This window comes from Fundulus heteroclitus, chromosome 1 (genome assembly GCF_011125445.2).
Source record: "Fundulus heteroclitus isolate FHET01 chromosome 1, MU-UCD_Fhet_4.1, whole genome shotgun sequence".
Lineage (NCBI taxonomy): Eukaryota > Metazoa > Chordata > Actinopteri > Cyprinodontiformes > Fundulidae > Fundulus > Fundulus heteroclitus.
In genome coordinates, this window is record NC_046361.1 from 12,777,691 (window position 1) to 12,800,774 (window position 23,084).

At 39.9% G+C, this 23,084-nt stretch overlaps 1 protein-coding gene across 4 annotated transcripts; it reads left to right on the forward strand.

Moving 5' to 3' along the window:
- Positions 1-472: 472 nt before the first annotated feature.
- Positions 473-23,084, forward strand: LOC105929119 (solute carrier family 26 member 6). 4 transcript variants are annotated; one of them, XM_021318616.2, is made up of 20 exons: positions 473-936; positions 1,431-1,570; positions 2,938-3,077; positions 3,855-3,965; positions 5,440-5,615; positions 7,272-7,436; positions 7,562-7,714; positions 7,791-7,873; positions 7,963-8,110; positions 8,190-8,303; positions 9,217-9,294; positions 9,695-9,790; positions 12,111-12,217; positions 12,496-12,565; positions 15,123-15,215; positions 17,600-17,722; positions 17,874-18,020; positions 19,587-19,641; positions 20,513-20,658; positions 22,731-23,084. In XM_021318616.2, exons 2-20 carry the CDS (start codon positions 1,443-1,445, stop codon positions 22,785-22,787), a joined length of 2,190 nt encoding a protein of 729 aa, XP_021174291.2. In that variant the 5' UTR covers positions 473-936; positions 1,431-1,442; the 3' UTR covers positions 22,788-23,084. The 4 variants fall into 4 exon arrangements, with proteins under 4 accessions (XP_021174291.2, XP_035991125.1, XP_021174292.2 ...); XM_036135232.1 differs by having other exon boundaries at positions 790-984; XM_021318617.2 differs by lacking the exon at positions 473-936 and having other exon boundaries at positions 1,351-1,570; positions 17,877-18,020.

Below are 23,084 nucleotides of genomic sequence, written 5' to 3' on the forward strand. Positions count from 1 at the left end.
TTATGTTTTTGTTTGCATTCGTCTGCCATGTGCTGCTGCTGCTGCTGCTGCTGCTGCCTTTCTTGGCCAGGTCGCCCTTGTGAAAGAAGTCTTGATCTCGGTGGGTATTTATGGTTAAATAAGAGCTAAATAAACAAATAAAACGATGTTAGGAGAGACACCCCTGACAGAGGTTAAAATTACTTGCTAATCTTATCATAAATACACACCAAAGGCATAAAACACACAGATAAGACACATCTAGTTTTTCATCTAGTTTTTACATAACAAAAAAAGAAATGCTCACGTTTTCTGCAAATCTATATTTCATTCAACAAACATTTATCCTGGTTTACTTTAACTGCTTTATTCTTCTGCATCATGCGAGTCATTGAACTTCCCAAAGCTGTGGCGGCTGTACTAAAAAGCAGAGTGCTGATTCATGCAGGCAGTTAAAAGTCACACACACACACGGGACGTGCATGGACCGCAGTTACCGCTATCTCCTCCGTTTCCACTTGTTCTTTGCATTCAAAGAACTTTGCTCCGTCTCTCCTGAACCACGTCTGCTGCCATATCTAGAGTTCTCCCCCAAATCACTTAAGCCACAGCAGGAGAGCAGCCAGTTCACAGTCACACGAGTAACGGCGTTCAGGACATTTAGTTTGGAGTCTGTTGGATCTAATGGAAAAGTCTGCGGCAGATCCAGAAACCACCTCTGTGCTCAGCCTGGATTTATTCATCAACAAGAGAGACGGCCACTCTCATGATTTATGAGGAAGGGGCACTACAAAATTAAAAAGATTTTGAGAACTTTTGGATTCGGATCCTCTGAGTGGAATACCAGGCAACGCATCAGATATAAAAACTATATTATGTAACAACAACCTCGTCTGGTTCTTATCAGAGTTTCAGAGGAATCCAGGATTTGTGTCCAAGCTCGGGAGCTGGAGATTGGTATCTAATCTTTTTTTTTTTTTTTTTTTTTTACTATCACACAACAAGGTAATTGTCTATTTTAGCAGAAGTTTAAGATGTGGAACGCGTGTGTCAGTCTGAATATCTTAAATTAGCATTGAATCTCCAAAACATTTTTTTTTTCATGTTTTACTTCAAGTGAGTCATACTAACCTTTTTGAAGCAGCCTTGATCAGCACGTCTGACAAAGTTCAGAAGAATATTTTTTGTTAAGTTATGGGATGCAGAATTATGAATCATTCAGTGATTAAAAGAATAAATTACAAAAAAACATTTGGTCATAAATAAAAAGGCCCACCAGCAAGACGAGTGAACATTAGTGGCAGGCTTTCAACTATTCCTCCAGCTCACTTAAGAAAAACAATGAGGTTTGAAGCAAGTTAAAATAAAGGAAGCCTTCGTAGATTAGGGGAAATGAGCACACGTGTTTGGCTTTAATGTTTTTATTCTAATAATTGAGAATTTGCCGGCAGCTCCTTCTAGCCATGGAAGAAAGAAGAAGAATGACCTACAACGTCAACAGGAAGGTCCTGGATGAAGGCGACCTGGATGAGATGGGAGAGAAGACCCACACCAAAACATCTCTGTGCGACAAAATAAAAGGCTCAATGAGGTAAAGCCTCTTAGATCATTATTTATTTCCAAAGTGCATGTCCACCCAGACAGACTTTAAAACATGTGTGTGACAATATTAAGTGAAAACTATAAAATAAAAAAGCATAAATTATTCGTCTTCTTAAATTGTTGAGCTGACTGAAAACAACATTTGTTCAATTTAACTCAGTTTCTTTCGCCCTACAGTCGTGTCTTCAGCCTTTTTTTTTAGTGAAGTCGTCAACATCTACCTTATTTTCTCTAAGGAAAACCCATCTTTCATTTACAAAAAGCATGCCATGTCTCTAGGTTCTCTGTTATTTCCTGGTCCCAGTCTTCAGCTCATCAGGAATTAATTTTATTCTGTTGGGCGCTCATAAAATTAGCGGGCGTGGCTAACTACGCGTGTCGGTTTAATCAGTCTGAAGGGGAGCTGCTGTGCAGGTTAACCAATCAAATGTTTAACAAGCCTAGTTGACTTTTCCAAGTGCACTTTGCCTCTCTAGCCTCTGGTCGCGGACCACTGCAGTAAAAGGACTGTGTGCCAAGTGGTTCGAGGAACTCTGAGTGAACTTGCATGGTACGGAGTCACATACCAGAGCCTGATGTTGAAGCTGTTAACACACACATGCATGCAAGAAGAGGAGTTTGAAATTAGCTCTAGTGTGCACCACATGAAAGCATTAAGTAGGGAAGAAATCACATTTATTCTTGAACTTCATTTAAAGTTTTAAGAAAATATAGTTGGAAACTGCATACGCTGTGACATTCGGTTAGTAATCCTATCCCTACCCCAAGTTACAGACTTGCAAACAACAGCAAATAAATAAATAAATAAATATAGTCTTAAAAAGTACTTTATGATGCTTGGTGAAATGAAAATGGATTGCGTGAGCTTTTAGTTTAGATTTTTTTTTTAAGAACTGGTTTGTACAAGTTACAAATGTACGTTTTTAACACTTTAACATGGCGTGGTGGAACATCGTTGTGAATGTTCAATAATAAATGCAGAAAGCAGAAATACACACATGTGCTCATGTGTAATGTGTCCCATGTGTGGTTTCTGAGAATAAGTGCAGCTGCAAAGTTGCATGTTCTCAGAATCATAAATACTTTTTTTTTTTTTTTTTTTATCCAGGTGAGGATTTTAATGGTTACAGTTTCCATGTTCGGTGGCAAATATGTGATTCACTTAAAAATACAAAACCCAGCTCCTTTTTGAACAGAGGGAAAAATGATGAGTCAACGTCCAAAATTAGACCGAGTCAACAAAAAAAAACCCATTTCTGGTCAATTTTGGAGCAGATTTTAAAACTTCAAAGTTATGTTTCTATGTCAAAGTTATGTTTCTATGTCCTTTGTCGTCTTTCTCTCTTGCACACGCAGCTGTAGTGGCCCCAGGGTGAAGAGTTGTCTGCTGGGGGCCTTTCCTGTTGCGTCATGGCTGCCTCGCTACTCTTTCAGAGAAGACGCGCTGGGCGATCTGGTCTCGGGAATCAGTGTGGGGATCATGCAGCTCCCACAGGGTGAGACGCAGCTCCAGTGGGTGGGGGTGGAGGTGGGGGGGGGGGGGGGGAGATGGAGCCATAATTTCTTTGGTTTATGATGGTAAAGTGATAAGTAGCAAAGGCCGGAGATTTTTCTTTCTTTATTTATTAAGCCTTGGCACAGACGATAGAAAACATTGGGTATTTTCTGAGTCTTTAAATTTGCAGATGTTTTAGGGTTCCAACGGCAGCCATTCTGGATACCTGCACATTTTTTATGTAATTCCAGACTTATACATCCTTCTGACCATTTAAAATATAAATTTCAAAAGAAGGAAGGAAGGAAGGAAGGAAGGAAGGAAGGAAGGAAGGAAGGAAGGAAGGAAGGAAGGAAGGAAGGAAGGAAGGAAGGAAGGAAGGAAGGAAGGACAGACAGACATAAAAAGCGTGAAGACTAGGAAGGAAAGAAGGACACATAGAAGGAAGGAAAGACAATGACTTTTAGACAATAAGATGGGGAATTAAGACACAAATATCTTTCCAGTTTCTTATTTGGCTTTTTACACACGCATTCAGTCCTGAATAATAATATAAAAAATTCAAATTGAAATAAAGTTCCATAATTTTACAGACTGTGTAGGAACCCTGCATTTATCTTGCTTTCCTGGTTGACAACACTTCTCAAAAAGCTTCTTATGATATTCAGTTTCTGGCGCTGAATCACATTAGAGTTTAATTATCTTCCAGAACCATTAAAGGCATTTTATTCAGGAAAGCAGAAACTATTCCTTCATTTCTTGTTTGCATTCCCCGCAGGTATGGCCTATGCTCTGCTGGCTTCTGTCCCTCCAGTATTTGGCCTTTACTCCTCCTTCTACCCAGTCCTCATCTACTTCATTTTTGGGACATCGAAGCACATCTCAGTTGGTAGGTTTGTGGCACAGGCTCACTATTTTACTTTTAAATCTGATTCCCTATTAAACAATCACTTCCCAGAGAAATGATCACACATTTTAGAGCCTGTTAGATTTTGAATTGTTTCAGATGCATGCTCAGTAATTAAACCCTGTGTAATTTCTCTACCTCATCTGTTAACGATTTTAGAAGACTGAAGTTAACTTTTTTTTCTTGTTTGCAATATATGAAATTGTCTGATATGGTTTTAATGATGTCCTGATAGTTGAAAACAACACCCCCGGACTCTGATTGAGCTGTTCAGAGTTGATGAGAAGATGAGTGAAGTTAAATGCAGGGTAATCCTGGAAGAAAACCTGTTAGAAGCTGCTAAACACTTTTTAGACTGGAGCTGAAATTCATCTTCCGGCAGGACAACAATCCTAAACGGCCAGAGATGCACTGAAACGGTTTAGATTAAAGGACATCCATGGGTTAGGATGGTCCAGTCCAAGTTCAGACCTAAATGAAACTGAAATATGTGTCAAGATTTAAAACCTGCTGCTCGCAGATGCTCTCGCTCTAGTCAGACTGACGGTCTGCTCCACAATGATGTCCTGCTTTGTGTTGGACAGCAACATAAAATCCACACGAAGCACGTTGAAGCTTGTGTTTGTAACCTGACAGACTGTGAAAATGTTCAAGTGGTATTAATATTTTAGCAAGGACCATATTCAATAAATTAGAATATTTTTGAAAAGTTAGTTTATTTCGGTAACTCAACTCAATAAGGGAAGCGCATAATATAGATTACCACAGACTTATTATTTTAAAGCCTTTATTTATTCATCCAGTGAATAAAAACACAGCATTTAACCATTTAATGGTTGTAGTTTTTTTTTTTTTTTTGGTTAATTTTCTTCAAAAGATACTTTTACTGACAAACAAGCCTCTTAGAAATGCATATTCTAATTTACTGAATATCACTGTACATCTCCGTCTCTTTGATGAAACTTGCCAGCTAAGGCTTAGTTGAAACTGGGTCATACAACTGGAAAATTATTCAAAAGTTAATATTTAATCTGACTCAAATCACTGAGACAAATTCCAGACTTTAAGCTGACTTAAATTAAATGTGTAAATAAAACCCAACAGTAACAAAAAGCCAAAATTGAGTAAAATAGGGCATGCAATATATTGTATTGCTTCACAAACTTTGACTTTTCTGAGCATTGACTTTTCAAGCCAATCTGCTCTAAGATACAGTATCCTTACGATAATTGTCAGTTAAAGTAACTTTGTAACACTTGCATGGCAAAACCTGTTTGTAAGGGGGGAGGGATAAGGCACCCTCAGTTTCCCACAAAGCAAATAAAGTGGACAGTTACACTTTCACTCTCCTATAAACATTTTCTAAAACCCAACAGAACTTAGAAGAAATGACTTCAGTGAGTGTTTCCTAAAAGAGAGGGGGAAAACTGTTCCTGATTCTGCCATCCTTCTCCAGGAACATACGCAGTGATGAGCGTAATGATCGGAGGGGTGGTCGACCGACTGGCACCGGATTCAAACTTTGAGATCTGGGACAACGTGACCAACTCCAGCATCATCGACTCTGTCGCTCGAGATCAAGAGAGGGTCCGAATAGCTGCTGCGGTCACGTTTTTATCTGGCTTGTTTCAGGTACATTTTAACTACCTTAAAGATGAATTCCTGCGGTATTTGTGCATTCATGAGAATGTAGAGTGCTACCCATTATCAATCTGGCTGGCTAGGTTAACATTTTAATATTTCTGAGCAGCTTCATATACAAATCAATCAACCTTGGAGGCAGAAACATTTTGTGTACGACACATTGCATAATCTTTTATGATTAAATTAACTTGCAAATTGTTAACTTGAGAAACTTTAGGTTTTATTAATTCAATTAAATTTTATTTATATAGCGCCAATTCATGATACATGTCATCTCAAGGCACTTTACAAAGTCAAATTCAATCGAATCATACAGATTGGTCAAAAAGTTTCCTACCTTAGGAAACCCAGTAGATTGCATCAAGTCTCAACAAGCAGCATTCACTCCTACTGAAAGAGTGTAGAGCCACAGGGACAGTCATCTGCATTGTTGATTGCTTTGCAGCAATCCCTCGTACGGTTTATCATGCTGCGACAAGCTTCTTTAGAAAAGCCGCCTGTCTTCAGATCCTTATGTTTGCCCACGATCCTGTTCAGGATGGTCTGAAGCTCATTCAGGCTGATCTCCATGCCAGGACCTGACATGGAGATCAGCTTATTAGCTTTCCAGCTTAAAAAGTCATTACGTTTTTGGTAACTGAGAAATCCAACCGGTTTTGCAACCGGTCTGCGTTTTTCTAATATTTGTAAAAGAGAAGATAAAGACCAACCAAATGGATACAGTTAAAAAAGTAACTTTTTAAAAGGATTTAACAATGTTGAATATATTTAATGACGTTCTTTGCAACTCCAGCTTTACAAGCTCTTGGTCAAGCGTGGACTTGATTTAACACAACAGGTGCAGGGTTATGGGGTTGCTTTCTTTTATTTTCTTTTAACATGGTCAAACTTGTGTCTTACTTAAAAGACCTGCTTTTTTTCCACCATCTGCAGATGTATGATGAAAAATCCACTGACACCAAAATAAAGTATGGTACTGTAATCCAGCCGTGTGGTCACAAACACATGGATTGCTGTTACAAAGTGCTTTTTTGTAACCCTGGGCTTTATCTGAGCCAGCTGCCACAGCAGAAAGAGGCTGGACTTGACAGCCTTGATTTGGTCTGAAATGTTAACCAATCGTCCAAGATTGGAGAAGGCCGGCTTTAGAAACTGGTCAAGACACCCCAAGTCCAATCACAGACCCTCTTATGTGCCATCAAATACCCTCACCTCAGTCTTTTTTTCATCAAAATATATATATATAAAAACATCTAAATGCATTTATCCCTTCAAATCATTAACACAATTAAGAAGGGGCTCAACACAGCTTGTGTCACTTTTAAGTGGCATATAGATTTGGCAATCGCCTACACAAAAAAGTGAAAAGAGACACCATGCTTTCAATGGATCCAAGTGAGAGCAAAGAGAAAAAAGAAGGGGGGGCTAAAACTGAAACCTGAGGAACTCCATATAAAAGAACAGATCTCAATGTTTCATTTGCAGAATTTAAAATGCCCGAAGATTAGGATTTCAACTTAATCCCTTTCAACTGAAGTGCAAAGAAACCTGTGTAAACGTCAAAACAGCCGACTATGCAAGACTTCCCGATTGATTCGGTTTCCCGCCGTGAGATCTTCATATGCGTCTTGTACATGTATGCAGATTCTTCTTGGTTTGGTCCAGTTTGGTTTCGTGGTCACCTACCTGTCTGAGCCCCTCGTCCGAGCTTACACCACGGGAGCCGCCATCCACGTCATCGTTTCCCAGCTGAAATACGCCTTCGGTATTAACCCGAAGAGATACAGCGGACCGATCTCCTTGATTTATGTAAGACAATTATCATTTTTGATTGGAAAAATTGGATCTTGAACAAGTAACATTTCTCTAGTTTATTAGCAATTTGAAACCAATCATAATGTTCAAAGACGACATAAACATCCTCTGTCTTCCAGACGGTGGTGGAGATCTGCTATCTGCTTCCACAGACCAATGTGGGCACGTTGGTGGTCAGCATCGTTGCCATTGTTGGCCTAATCCTCGCCAAGGAGCTGAATGCATACTTGGGTAAAAAGCTACCTGTTCCCCTGCCCATCGAGCTGGTCGCTGTAAGTACAGAGGAACGTTGATGTCCCTTAAAAACCCCGCGTAGGCTGATGAATTGACCTGTGGCTGGTTTTCTAGGTGATCATCGCAACGGTTATCTCTTGGCAAGTCAACCTGGAGAGCAGATATGGAGTTGAAGTGGTGGGAGACATTCCCTCCGGGTGAGGAAAACACATGCACTACTGTGCATTTCTGCACATGAGAAGTTTGCAATGACTGATGCTTTGTCCCGTGTGTCTTTGTTCATCAGTCTCCAGCCGCCTGTTGCTCCTACTCTGTCGCTGTTTGGCCAGGTGATCGGGGATGCCTTCGCCCTCTCTGTCGTCGGCTATGGCATCGCTATCTCCCTTGGACGAATATTTGCGCTCAAATACGGCTACAAGGTGGACAGCAACCAGGTAGTGTGATCGGGGACGGGTCGCTTGAGGATGACGCGTTATATTTTCGTACGTAAAACTTGGGTTTTTCATGGTTTAGGAGCTAATCGCCTTGGGCTTGAGCAATTCTATTGGAGGAGTTTTCCAGTGTTTCGCCATCAGCTGCTCAATGTCTCGCAGTTTGGTTCAGGAAAGCACCGGAGGAAGGACCCAGGTTGGATTTTTTTTAGATTTCTGACCTCACTTCACCTCTCTCACCAAAACAAACAAACAAAAACCGAACAAAACACAGATTTGCTGCAGAATTGAACAGATTCAGGGTTTTTTATTTTTTTATTTATTTATTTATTTATTCGAACATGATACAAATATAAAAATAAAATAGTGCACAGTAACAAGAAGTGCATAAGAAAGAAGAGAAAATACAGATTTTTGTTTCAGTTAACATATCATGCTCAAAACGGGGTAGGAAGAAGTGAGAACTTATAAACTCCTACCCCTAAACACTTGAGACTTAGAGTCCTACTGTCATTAAAAAAAAAAAAAAAAAAATCTAAATCAAAGTGGCAGTTTGAAGTAACAGTTACTAATATTTACCTATACATTTTCCCATTTTATGCTGGTTTATCTTTCTAAACCCTTACACCAAGTTATTATCTTCAATACACACCTTATTGCTTTCTGTCCCCATGTGTGTATCTATTGAAAATTACCTCTTTGTACCTTCTTTTAAATTGTGTTAAACTATTGCTTTGTTTTAAATCTTCATGTAACTTATTCCATAACTTTACACCTTTAATTGAAATACAGAAGCTTTTCCTTGTTGTTCTAAAATTGCGGATCTTGAAGATTGAGTGACCCCTTAAGTTATACCCCCCTTCTCTTTCAGAAAACGTGCTCTGTATGTGCTCAGGTAACAACTGGTAACAACAACAGGGTCATGTCATCATTAACCAAACAGAGTCTCAGACTATTGCCTGACCAATTCTTCTCCCTCTTTCAGCTCACACCGCCAGTCGCTACTTCATTAATCTCTTTAAAGTTACTCTAATGCTTTTCCTCTGATCTTTTTCACTTGATGCCCACCCATTCATCACGTGCCCGTGTTCCCTCTCCGTTCGCCGCAGGTTGCCGGGGCTCTGTCGGCGGTGGTTATCCTTTTCATCACTCTCTGGATTGGATCTCTCTTTGAAGAGCTACCCAAGGTATTCACGTGTGTTTGCACGCACAATCATGAACATGTGTCCGAAGCTGAGCAGGAATGTGTGCAGAAATTACCAGGCCTCCTCAGAGCTCAGCTCAGTAGAGATTTACCTCACAGCTGAGGATTGTGCTCTGAAATACAACTAACAGATTTCTCCGGTTCAAGGCCTGAGATGCTTTTATCCTGCGCCAAATGAATTTTAACTATATCGTCAAATGCGTGCATGCTCTTTGTTGAGGCTATAGGTTCACACTTTTAAAGCACGTCTTATCCCAGGAATAAACTTTAACGTCTGAGTTCATGCCCAGGTCACTTTTCATTGGCCCTTTCACTGCGGTGCTGATCTCAACAAGCTCAGTTCAGCACACGATATAAATGGCTCTGTTTGATTAATTTTTCAGGCAGTGCTGGCTGCCATCATCTTCGTTAATCTCCAAGGTATGATGAAGCAGTTCATGGACATCCCCGCTCTGTGGAGAAGCAATAAAGTCGACATGGTGAGTGTGCCAAAAACCTGGCAAGGAAAATGTTCATTTGCAAAGAAAAATTCATCATTCTCGTTTTTTATTTTTTTTGACAAGATGTTTGCACCTTTTTTATTCTTTGTTCTCTTTGACACAGTTTTGCCATATATTCTCGCTCTAAACACCTTATCTGCTCCTTTACTAGTTTAATGTAAAAATCCCAAAGGTTATAGTTTGATGTGTATTTAGTGAATTTTTCACCAAAGTTACTTCTGTTTTTGCTTTTTGATATTACTTTTAAATATTAAAAATATATTTATGAAAGGTTTCTAATTATAATTTCATCTTTTAAGGTTGTTGAACAATCTAAACGAACATGGCCCTTTGTTAAAAACTAATTGGCCCTAAACTTAATAAGTGGCTGTGCTCAGCTAGCAGGCAGCAGCTGCCACAGGCATTTGTGAAAACTGGGGATGAGTCTCTTACATCGCCCGTCTTTACAGAACTGCTTAAAATATCTATAATGGAGGGATAATGTTTCCCTATGTTGTTCCTAAGGCCTTAGAGATAATTGTGTAACTCTTTCCAGACAAATAGATTTTAAGGACTTTGTTTCTCTTTTTGAATTTCTTTAAATCAGGGAGTGATGTGTTTTGGCCTAATTCATGTTGTCCAATAGTTTCTATTTATGCGATTTATTGATTTTTCCAAGCCAGATAATAATCAGGCCCTGAGTGTGGGTGCTAAAATCAAGCTCTGTTTTTCAATATACACACTGGTTATTGTATTCACTTTGACGATCAACTTCTTGCATTAAAATGGGTTTGATAATCTAAAAGCAAAATGCTGCCAGATAACCAGACAACGCAAAAGGCTCATGACTTAGCTGTCTTTGTCTGAAGTCTGTTGAAGTCTGTTGAACAAAATTCAAAAAAGAAACAAAGCTCTTAAACAAGGTGCCAACCTTAGATTCCTTGGTTCAGAGTAAAAACTGTCTGCAGCAGATAAAGTAACAATAAAATAAACTGAACAGTGCTTTCTTGGAGAGACTTCTCTTTCTCATGTCACAAGATCTGGTTACAGTCCTTGTATGTAAATTTAGATATGGAAACATATTAAAGCAGGATCGTGCAAGTTTGGACCCATATGTTGGCTTAGTTTGAGATACATTAAATTAATTTTTCAGGTCAACATACAGCCCTTAGCACCAATCGATGCTCCGTGTGGGCTGCCCTTCTCAAAAACTCGCCTATAACTCGAGAGGGTTGGATCCATTGCTGAATAGGTCATGTGACCTAGACTGCCGCTCTAGGTCACTTGACCCATTTCTGCCATAACAACCAAACAAAACAGATATGACACTTACCTGATCAGAGATATTTTTGGTTCTCTGATGTAGGATGTAATCTAGAGGGATGAATGTCGTCTTTACAAGTAACTCCATGGCCTCTCAATCTGCTGGTCCAAAGCAGTCTGCCATCAGATTCCAAAACACGGAGGGAGGCCTTTTAATTTTGCGACAGTGTGTCACCAGCGGCCTTATGGCGTGCTAAACCCGGAAATTCCATCTCTAGCACCCCTAGTGGCTAAAAGTTACATGGTGCTGCTGGAAAATTTGTCTATAAAATTATCACAACTCTACTCCTATGTACATAGTTATAATACCCTATCAAGCCAAAAGAAATAAAGGGATCTAAGCTAGCACAAAGGTGCCATTGGAAAAGTTATTTGATGTTGGATATGTTTCAGTCAGCTAAAGGTTATTTTATTCAAGAACGTTCCATTTGGACAGCAATTTCAGAAAAAAAGCTCTTGAAGACATGGTACCCTGTTTTATTAAATTATTAATTGTGACAAAACAAAAAATCAGATTTGCTACCACTGCATCATCAAAACCTAGAAAGGATGATAGAGAAATATTTGTAATCTTGAACTGATTTGGATCAGACATGTGAAATCAAATGAGAAAAATAGTTTACACCGAAACTCCCCTCACGTTGAATGGTTGAATGTTAAAGCATGCTGGAGGAAAAACCTAAGTTCACTGGATTCAACCATTCAAAGAATGTGAAATGATAAATAAAGAGGTCATTGTCATCCTTATGGCTGCTGTAAACCTGTAATCTATAATCAATATGTAAGCCTTAGGTGTAGGAATAACATTTCACTCATAATTGACAACAAAATGTGAAACTATGTGTTTGCACCAGATGTTTTTGTCTCTCCAGTGTGAACTTAATGATGCTTACTCAGGCCCAAATTGTATTAAAAATTACCCAGGGAGACCTTTTTGACCTATTCAGTGGGTGTAGTCTTGTTATAGCTCCTGACTTGTGATCTTGTCTTTCTCCAGATGATTTGGGTGGTCTCTTTCATCTTGACCGTGTTGCTGAACCCAGACCTGGGTCTGGCTGCTGCCATCGCCTTCTCTATGCTCACTGTCATCTTCAGGACACAGCTGTAAGGATACTTTACTGTTTACGTCCACATGAAGCACTACCGTGTCTAAAAACATGAAGGTTCTGAGGTTTTACACCTATAGAGGGCATGCAAGCATGTTAGTTAGTAGTTGCAGAACGCACTGACTTTTTCACCCCCTTTTTAGACAATGTATGATATGGATTTGAAATCCCCAAAGCATTTTCCTCAAAGATTATTTACATTGATAACAAATGCCGAAACCTCCTCAACATGCAGTGCAAGTATTCAACCACTTCTTTGTTTTGCGTGTGTTTCAGACCTAGGTACTCCCTCTTAGGACAGGTGGCAGACACTGATATTTACAAGCCAGTGGAGGACTATGGTCAGGTAATTAAAAAATAAAACGTTTGGCATGGAAGTATTTTAATATGTATGCTCCATAAATGGAAAATATTAAAGAAACAAGTCTGGTCAAAGCTATGTAACATGTCTGTATGTTATCATCATCTTCATGGCCCATTTATACATTTTGTGCCTTAATGACACATGACATAAGGAAACAATATAAACAGGGGTACATTCCCAAGGATTGCATTTTTCTTCTTTGTTCACCCATGTTCTACAGATATTAACCATGCAGGAAACAAAGAGTACAACTTTCCTAATGTCAAAACATCTACTGAGAAAACTAGACCCGGTATAGCTCTGGGCAGCTGCTCAAATGGTGAAACAACTTTTCTATGGTTGAATTTTCTTTGCGGTTGCATTTTTAATCCTATAGCATAGGCTGCACTGACCTTTCTGACTTGCTCATTACTTTACGACACAGTCATTGGTCACTTATATTTTGATGGCAACAAGCTGGACCCCGTTTGGCTTCAGAACTACCTTCATTTCTGCCCTGCATAGATTCAGCCCGGTGCATCACATATCCATACTGTGGATCTTTTATCTCAATCTTGCTCTACTCGATGGTGATCTTGTGACTTTGGAGGCCTTTGGACGGCAGCGAACACAATCTCTTGTTCAAGAAGTCGGTTTGAGACCGTTTGAGCACTGTGGGATGGTGGATTATCCAGCAGGAAGTAGCCATAGGAAGACAACACACCGTGAACATAAAGGGATGGACGTGGTCAGCAGCAATTCTCAGATAGTGCGTGGCGTTTATTCAAGGCTCAGCATGCACAAAGTGTGCTAAATAGACAAAATCCTCCACATCATTACACCCCCATCACCAGCCTGAACAGCTGACGCAGGGCAGGATGGAGCCATGTTTTCATGTTGATCATGCCAAATTGTCACCCTAACATCTGAGTGATGCAGATCAAATCGGGACTCATCGGTCCACGCAACATTTCCTCAGTCTGTCGTTCTTCACTTTTATTGAGCCTGTGAGAACTGTAGCCTCTATCTTCCGTCCTTCGCTGACAGAAAAGGCCCTGCTTTAAAGTTCTACATGTTCTGAGATGGTTTTCTGTATATCATGTTTGTAACAACCGGTTACTTGAGCTGTCGTTGTCTTTCTATTACCTGCAAACAATTTGGGAGCCATTTCTATACACGCAACTCCTGCTCACTGGTTATTTTCCATTTTGTGGCCCATCCTTTGTAAACCAGAGAGACGACTTGTGTGTGAAGATCCAAGCAGATCTGCAGCTTCTGTCTTACACAGACCAGTCAGCCTGGCACCAACAACCACTTCCCATTCAAAGTCACTTAAAAATCCTTATTTTCCCCGTCATGTTACTCGGTGTGAGCATCAGCAAGTCCTCTCTGCCATGTTTTGACGCCTAAATGAAATTAAAGTGGCCAGTGGGTGCATTAACATTACTATGGGGAATTTGGAAATCCTTGTAACATCTTTAAACACAACTTAAAAAAAAACAGACATTCTCGATTTTTGCACATTGTGGGGAGTAGTGGCCTAGTGGTTATAGGGCAAGGTGCTTGTTTCCTGGAGAGGCTGCAAGGTTGTGGGTTTGAATCCCACAAACTGCCATACTGGGTCCCTGAGAAAGACCATTAGGCCAAGGATGCTCCCTAAGGCATGGGTTGAATGCTAAAGACACATTTTATTGAATCATATGTGGAAAATATAATATTTTTTATTATTAATAATTGATAATTATTATTATTATTTGTCACATAAAGTGATGTTGTCTAATAGTTCTTGAAGATGCTCTTTGCAGTTTGGCTGCTTTTTAAAAAATCATCAGCTGTCCGAAAAGATGAGGTTTAAAAACGCAACAGCAGACAAACAGCCTATTAATGTTGGGTCTTTAAGAAACAGGACCAAAACCCAGCAGAGAGCAGGATCTAAAACATTCATCAGTCCTCAGTTGATCATCTACTGTGTATTACCTCGTCGGTGCTAACATGTTACTATACTACGTATGTGTCAAACAAAAATAAACTAATGTTTATGAGCACTTTCACTTATTCCATGTGTAGAGAAGATGGATAGAGCCAAATACAGGGCAGCTCTGACTGAAGGAGGCTGAGAAAAATTGGCTGATTGAGGCCAGTCTCGATGGCACAAAGTCCAGACCTAAGCAAAGATGGTTTTACACTTAATGTGGGAGACTGCAGACAAATGTACCATGAATAATTTTTTTTATGATTTTCACTTATAAAATAGGCAATTACCTGACAAAATGTTAAAAGTCGAATGGGTACTAACACTTTTAAAGGCACTGTAGCTCCTATAGGCTTTCACAATTCAGCCTTTGCCAGCAGAGTCAAGCCAAAACCATAAATATGATCTGAGTTTAGTCGGATGTGATCGTAAATAATTCATGCTTTCTATAAGTCTTTCAACAACAACCATGTGCCATAAAATACTGTGCACGTATTAGCCATTTGCTTTAGTGTTAGCTTATGTTCTGATTTTAGGTGGAGCATTTACTGAACATTTTTCTGTGTTTACCTCATTAATGGGTTTTAGGTGAGGCAGGTTCCAGGAGTTTTAATCTTCCGTTCCTCTGCCACCCTCTACTTTGCCAACGCTGAGATGTACCAAGAAGCCCTGGGAGAAAAGGTGACAACGCACACATAAGCAGAATATTAAGGCTAAAAATAAAGACTATCCGAATGGGGCTTGTTGGTGCTCCTTCGAAACTAATATTTAGAAAAGTGACAAGAAAACCTGCACTCTAAATTTCCCTGCAGGGAAAACATGCGTGCTGATATATAATAATATGCCTGCACCCATAAACGGCATCAGAGACACACGTGCACCGTGATGGACACTAAGCCCCGATTTAATGAACCAAACACACACAGGCGCACACATTTGCATGCAAACAAAGCAGAAGAAGCGACGGCAGCTACGATCCATCTTGTCCCCCTCTCTGTGCAATCAACTTCTCTTTTACAAACATCACTTCTGACACGCTAACGACAGCTGAGGCATGTTACCAGTTCGCACATCACCATCGTGACAGACATTGTTAAAGATGCCATCCCACTAATTTCTCTTCTCTTTTTAAGTTTTTTTTCTCCCCCTGTCTCCCCCTCTCCTTTTTTTCCTCCTGCGCCTCCTCCTTCTTTCTCGTCTCCCTGTTGTAAACTGGAAGACAAATCGAGGGAACGTGGACAATGGTTTGCCGGCAGACAGGCGAGTGAAGCGGGGTGCAGAGACTGAATCAGGGAGGGAGATAATGGAACGTCTCATTCAAATGTCAGCATGTCAAAGCCAAAGCATTTCTCTTCTGCTCTCTCCTCTTTGAGGCACCAATATGAGCTCTCGCTGTGCAGTCATGCAGTGGCTGCAGGGATTAGTTACAAGGTGAGAAATCACCAGATAAATCCCGGCTATGCTTTGTTTCTGGTTAGGTCAGATGATGAGAGATGTTCCAGTAATTTAGTGTTATTTACATTCTGTTCTCACTGATATGGCTTAGCACGATTATTACCTTAAAGTATCCGAAATGTGTCAGACTTCTTTGGACCCGTTTTAGTGTTCAGGGATCACTCTACGAATGGCAGATATTTCTTTGTCTTTTTCCTATGCTGCTGGTAAATGGTAAACCCAAAGCAGAACAAGATGCCCAGAAAAACTAAGTGACAGATAGGTTTCACCAGCAGAGAAAAGTCCAGGGCTGGAATTTAAGGAGATCCAATTTAGACCAGTTTTGGAAAGTCAAGCTTAGCAGCAGGGAGCCTAAATAGGCCTGCAGGGGAAAAAGACCCTGGAGGATGGAATAGCTGAGGACAGCACCGCATGAAGAGCGGCAGCATTGACCGGAGAAGATGATCGTTGAGATGAAGGGAAACTGTTTTTAAAAAGTTGTTCTAAAGTTATTTTAAAGGCCACATCTTTCCCTCTGTAACCAGAAAGGCAACTTCTTGAACACATCCGTGGTCATGAAAAGCTCGGACACCAAAGCAACACCAGAAAGTTATGAGTGAGCAGACAAAATGACTAATTAATCAGCTAATATTAGCAAGTTATACTCACAGTGTGGCTCTTTAAACAGCAGAATGAAAAAGAAATAGTAGAATGCCTATAGTCAAAAGGCACTAGAAAACTAATATTTCGTAGATATTTATTCTAGATTTTTGTTTAAAAATCAAACGAACAAAAACACAGTCACAGAAATCATTGTTAGTTTTCCTTTTTAAAGGAAAACCAACAATGATTAATGTTATTTATTGATTGATTGCTTTTTTTATCTTTGGGCTTTGAGCTTCCTCTAGTAGTTTTCAGTTTGGATTATTTGACCTTGTCTCCTGTCTGCCTGCCTACATTTGGTTCCTCACACACAACATTATACAGAGTTAACATGCTCACATCCCTGTGCGGCACAAAATTCAAAATATTGGCAGGCATTTTACTTACTTTGTTTCCAGTTTTTCTTGTTAGAAATGGTAGTTTCACATTCATCTTTATCCATTCATGCTTTTGCCTTGCACACAATGATCCCTGAGGCTGATTTGGAAATGAACCCCTGCTGAACTGATTGATTGGTGTTTAAATCCACCTACCTCTTTCTGTGCAAGTCTAGTTGGTATTTTTTTGGCTGGAGCTCTTTTGTCAAACAATCAATTCATTAAAAAAATAAAGTACAAACTTTTTGTCCAAGCTGTACATTAGGAATCAAGTATTTTGTTTTGAATGTATTCTGTTTCTTGAAACTAGCATGTGTTGTGTACTTTTAATGCAGATATTTATTTTAAGCTGTATTATGTGCTATCTAGTCACATTCTTATTTGTTTTTCTCTGAATTTTGCACTGTATTTAAAATCAGACATCCTTTTATAACCAATTGGTCTTACAGTACGGACAAACCTGATTTGCTCATTTATTTTGGTGCGGCAGAGTTTAGAACCCATGTTCCTTTGACTGATGATCAGCCGCATCTTGTACCCCTGAATTGACGATAGAAACTTAAGGAGATTGTTCTGTGCCGTGTCTTTCAGTCTGGCATTGACATCACCAAGATCCTGTCAATAAAGAAGAAACTGGAAGCCAAGCGAAAGAGGCACGAAAAGAAAATGGCCAAGAAAGCAAAGAAAGAGCTCAAGAAGAAAGGAATAGACATGGTGAGCGAAACCTGAAGAGTGATGCAAATCTAAAGGTTTTCAGCATGCCAAATCTTCGTAACCGTTAGTTGTCCTGGTTTGCGCCTCTTTTGTTGAAAGTTGATTGAAGTGTTTGCTTAACCTTAACTGTGTCGTATCTCCTTCCACCCAGCAGGAGGAGCCAAATTCAGAGCACCAGAAGGACATTGCCACCATTGACGTGGACAACGATCCTGACACCTCGCTGCCAAGAGCCATTATCCTTGACCTCAGCCCTGTAAACTTCCTGGACACAGTGGGAGTCAAGACAATAAAAAGTGTAAGAAAATAAGAGTCACGATACTGCACAAAGGCAGAATAACGATCAGAAAATGTAATAGTCTGAGCACTAATTAAAAACATCCCTTTGTGTTAAATTCATTAGGTATTTTGCAACTCAAGTTTACTTTATTTGCATCATATATTAACACAAAAAGATTAGAGGGTTTTTTAAAATTTTAAGGAAACTTTTTCATGAACCAAAGGTAGTTTTCTGGCCTTTATTTATCCACTCCATGTAGCACTGTAAAATCAGAATCCAAAGATAGAATTGGACCTCAGAAAATAAGCATTGGTAGGGAGCTAGTAAGCACTTTGGATTGACTGAATTTTCTCAGCATTAGGTTTTAGTCATTCCAGTTTACACTTATTTATACCTCATATTTTCTATTGATCTCAGATGAAACAGATTTGAAATCCCTGAGTTCTCTTTCCTCTAGTCTGTCTTTTTGGAGTCATTTTTTGCATATTTTTTGTGTGTTTTTAACAGCAGATGTTAGAGCTTTTTCAAAGCATCTATATTCCGACATATAAATAAAATCCACAGCCCAAGCTTGAAAGAAACAAGCTCCTTTATGCCTGTGTGTATGAGACAGAGAGAGAAACACCCTTTTACTTTATCTTGTGTTCACTTAATTTCTGAAATATCTGTTCATTCCACACTTTTCCTTGGAGATTAGAGGGATTTGAATTTGATTGCGTACTTTAACCACCATGTAAAACCCACCAGATAACATGGCTGTGCGAAACTGAGCCGTAATCCAGGGGAGAGTGTCATGTTGTGGGAGGCGGGAGCTGGACCAGTGTGCCTTATAGTGAGTTTTAAATGAAGCATGAGCCGAGGAACATGCAGGAGGAAGCATAACGGAGGACCCAGTGAATGAGAGGGGATGACCAGGCAGCTTAAACACAGAGGGAGTGAGGAGTGAAGACAAGGAGAGCAGGTGTCAGTCATCAGATAAGCAATGAGCGAAGCAAGAATAGCAAAAGAGGGAGGAAACACAAGAAGAGATCTAACGGAACCTGATATAAAAATCATACAGAATGACCTGAGAACAGAATCACCATCTAATTTTACAGAAGTAAAAATAAACGCTTAAGGAATCAACTAAAGAAAGGAAAATCCAGGAAACTTAGTCAGTCCAAATACATTCACGAAAGAAAATTAAAACACAAATACCAGGGGATCATGACAGAGCTTTTGTTAATCTCTCTGACACAAATAGGAAAAATTCAGACATCTGCACCTGTAAGATATATTTAAAGCTTGTTACAGTTACACCTTTGCATGAGGTTTGTAGTGACTGGATATAAATGAAGGAGTAAAGCCACCATGAAATATTGTATGGGTGCAATATCTTTGCTGAAAATCCTGCCTCTTTATTTCTTCTCCCCTCTCCCACGCACACTCAGTAGCATTCCTGCAGACAGTAGACTGAGAAAAATCAACCTTCCTGGTGTCAGAGGGCGAAATTTACATAACACACCAACAAGTCATATCCTTTTGAACATTACACTAGTATTTTAAATCTAACAAATGATTTGAATGTTTGTGCTTCTGTTTCAGATTCGCCGAGACTATGGAGAAATCGACATTGAGGTTGTTCTCGCTTGCTGCCAGAGTAAGTCCAGTCCTCAGGTTGCGTGCTGTCTGTTGCCAGAATACAAAGCAGTCATCATTTGGACCCAAGCAGCTGTAATGATTTTGGTTATTCAAAAGGAAAATGTGAAAAAAACAATTATTTGAAAACAATATGCATTCAAAAACTGTTGGTGCTGTTTATCTGGGAGACTTCTTCAGCATGAAGAGGGCTATTTTTCTTTCCTCTTTGTCTTAAATCACATTCCAGACCCTCACGGCCCACTTGAGCCCATATAACAACACTGGGTGTTGTTTTAGCTGGTTGTTCATTTTATTTGAATGTTTCTGTAAAGCAAGTCCACAGACTTTCTCAAAGTAAATCTAGGTCGTTAAATCCGCTCCTGGCTTGATCGTGATGAAATAACGGATCACCAAGTGAAGTCTGGTGGGTTGGTTTGTCTTTTCAGAGCGGCAAATCTATTCTTAGTTAATTCTGACATGACATGATGGTCAACAAATTTAAAGTTGATTTTCTGTGTAGAAAAGAAGCATTGAAATCTTTGGGGGACAAACAATCTGCTAGTGCACAGAGCTGGGAGCTATCCAGATTACTTCAAAGGATCAACAGCACTAATTGGCCTGCACTGAGTTAATAGCGCATTGGCTTATTTAAAGTGTTTCGGCTTGCGGTAGAGCTGCCAAGAATATTGATGCGTTCAGAAAATATACTGAAGACCAGATAAAGCCTCCCATTGTGTGTTCTCGTCTTCACTAATCTTGGCAGGTGCTTTTCCTACTCTTACCACTGCAGTCTACTAATTGCTCCATCGCTTTTCACGTACCCTCAGCTTCCCTTGCGCTTTAGTGGCCGACGCCCGTGTGTCCGTTCTGAGCGTCTTCTTTGTGTCTAGGTGGTGTGGTGGAGAACCTCCTGGCTGGAGGGTTCTTCAACGACAAAGTGACAAAGTCCTGCCTGTTCGACACCATCCACGACGCCGTTCTGTACTGTCTATCTGGAAGAGCAAAACACCAAAATGATGACGAATATACACAAGAGGTAGGAGCAGGAGCGCACGCCAGCAGTGACTGCGTAAGACCACCATTCTGAGACAAAATGGGATAAGAAAGTTTGCAACGAACAGAAACAACTCATATTGGGAGGAATTTCCCTTAAACATAGCCTTTTATCTCCGAAACTCGCTTATTTCTGTTGTTACAGAATGTTACGCTTAAAAATATTGTCATAAATATTTCATTGCAACAATTGAGTCCTAAGAATCAGATGACAATGTTACTTCCTGTAATCTTCAACATTTCCCGCTGGAACCAGGATATGGTTTCCAATTCAGCACAAAATGAGGGGGAAGTTGATACGTCATGAACTTTTGTGGTGTTATACAGACTTCACTGTTTGAAATCCGCACAAGCCCGTCATTTTCAGTAGTATGTTAACCAACACAAGTGAGTACAGATTGGGATGAATGGGCTGGAGCCATGTTGGAGAAAATGGTTTCCTTTTATCTGCCGTCTCACATCGACGTGCTTCCAATTATTTTATTTTTTTGAGCACCTCACTGATACAAAAAAATAGTCAGCACTCAGTAAGAAGGTCCGCACTGAAGAGAGCTGTCATTTATCCGACTTAGTATGGTGCATTTACAGACTGGAAAATTGTGGGATTGTTGAGATTCCGACTGACTATTTGTCAGTCGGGGGCCTATCACGCTGAAAATGGTCCCATACTGGTTTCTCCAGAGGTTACATAACAACGTAGGAAGGTTGTTCCACTGAAGGGGCCAAAGACCGACATAACATGGCGCCGTTGGTTTCATGGCTTGTCAATGTAGATGAAAGTTGAAAAGTCGTGAGCCTTTTAAGCACCCAACACAACTTACACCGTGAGGTAATTGCTTTTGATTTGCATGTGTTTACCGTGAAATTCCAATAGAGTTTTAGTTTCTGCAAGTTTGTCATAAAAGACACAAATAACGAAATAACTTTCTCTCGCCTAAATCAGTTTGAAGAATATTCCTCGTCTGCGACCGCAGTGGGGAAAACTGATTCAGTTCCCTTTGTAGTTCATGGCGGGGGACTGCCGTATTATGCTCCTCCCTATAAACAGTGATTAAAACGGACCTTATTCGCTCGCTTCATTTACTCCTGCTATGTCCGAGCAGCATGACCGAGACTGCTAATTAAATCGAACGGGTTTTGATGTGAAATTACGTATGCTTTCCCATGCACACACTTCAACAGACATCCTCTGCTGTGTGCAAAGGGACTCCTTTTCATTCCACCACAGGCCATTAATGCAAATTCTCTTCTCTCAGTTCAGCCCAAACACACAAACAGCCGACGTAAATGCTCATGTAGGCTCTGCGTATATTCCCGCTGACCTCTTCGCATTTAAACACCCACATTTTCCTGCATGTCCGCAAATCTTTCAGTGCCAAAGGCTTTTGTTTGTGCATGCCCTGTTTTAGCGTTCACTTGCGTACGTGGCCTGATCTTTCAGCTGGAACAGAGGAACTGTTGCAAAAAAATATATAGAACTAATTAGTTTCAGATATACCCAGCACAGCACTGGGGAAAGTGTAAACAATTAAGAATCTGGATGATCAGGAGATTTTGTGAAGTGCATATATGTGTACACGCGCTCTATAATGTAAGGGAAGAGGGAGATTTAAATAACGTAAACCACCCTTCATGGGTGTCTTTTGATGGTAATATGAGATCAGAGGGTGTTTGGAAATCTGTCCGCTTTTATAGGTCTTGTGCAATTTGATTACTCACACACTGACAAAAAAAAATGGATGTGGTTAGTGTGAGAAAGTGCCACATAAGGGTTTTTGCCGAGAAAGAACGCTTGCAGGTTGTTAAAATTCGCCCCTAAGCCTCATTAGAAATGCAGTTTAAAAAGATCAAAGCAACCCAGCAGAGTCAGATGATTTAAAACGTAACTCCGACCCATTACCTCAGAGACTGTTGCATGCTGAGTCACAATTTCAAGCAGCAGCTTCACAGTTTTCCTCCTCATTAAACTCTGAGACGGAGTCTGCCGAGAACACATTTCAGAAAGTCGAGTTTCTTCTCCCTGCAAAACTTTAATTCGATGTTTTTTTTTTTTAGTTCTCATCTTTTCCGTGTCCGCTTGCTTTACAGGAGTCGAAAGAAACACATTTCTGAGTCCTGAGAGAAGCAGACACCTTGCTGGAGGATCCAGGGAGCTTCTGATGTCCGGGACATCCTCTTTCTCAAACATACTGAGGAAAACAAACAATGGAGACATTTTTTTTCCACAAAATGTGTTTGCTTAAAACAAGTGTATTCAACATCATTACGTATATTATGCTGAAATCTTTTTTCATGGGTGCTTATATTTGATATAATGTATTGTTTGCTATACTGTATGTGTTATGTGTTACCGAATTGATTTAAACTTCTAAACCAAACTTGGTAAATTGATGAAATTGATGACAGCAT

Coding starts and splice junctions, on each gene's coding strand:
- LOC105929119 (XM_021318616.2), top strand. CDS start 1,443: ATGGAAGAAAGAAGAAGAATGACCTACAACGTCAACAGGAAGGTCCTG. Junction 8,111..8,189: donor ACAAGGTGGACAGCAACCAG/GTAGTGTGATCG, acceptor TTCATGGTTTAG/GAGCTAATCGCCTTGGGCTT. Junction 18,021..19,586: donor GAGTCAAGACAATAAAAAGT/GTAAGAAAATAA, acceptor CTTCTGTTTCAG/ATTCGCCGAGACTATGGAGA.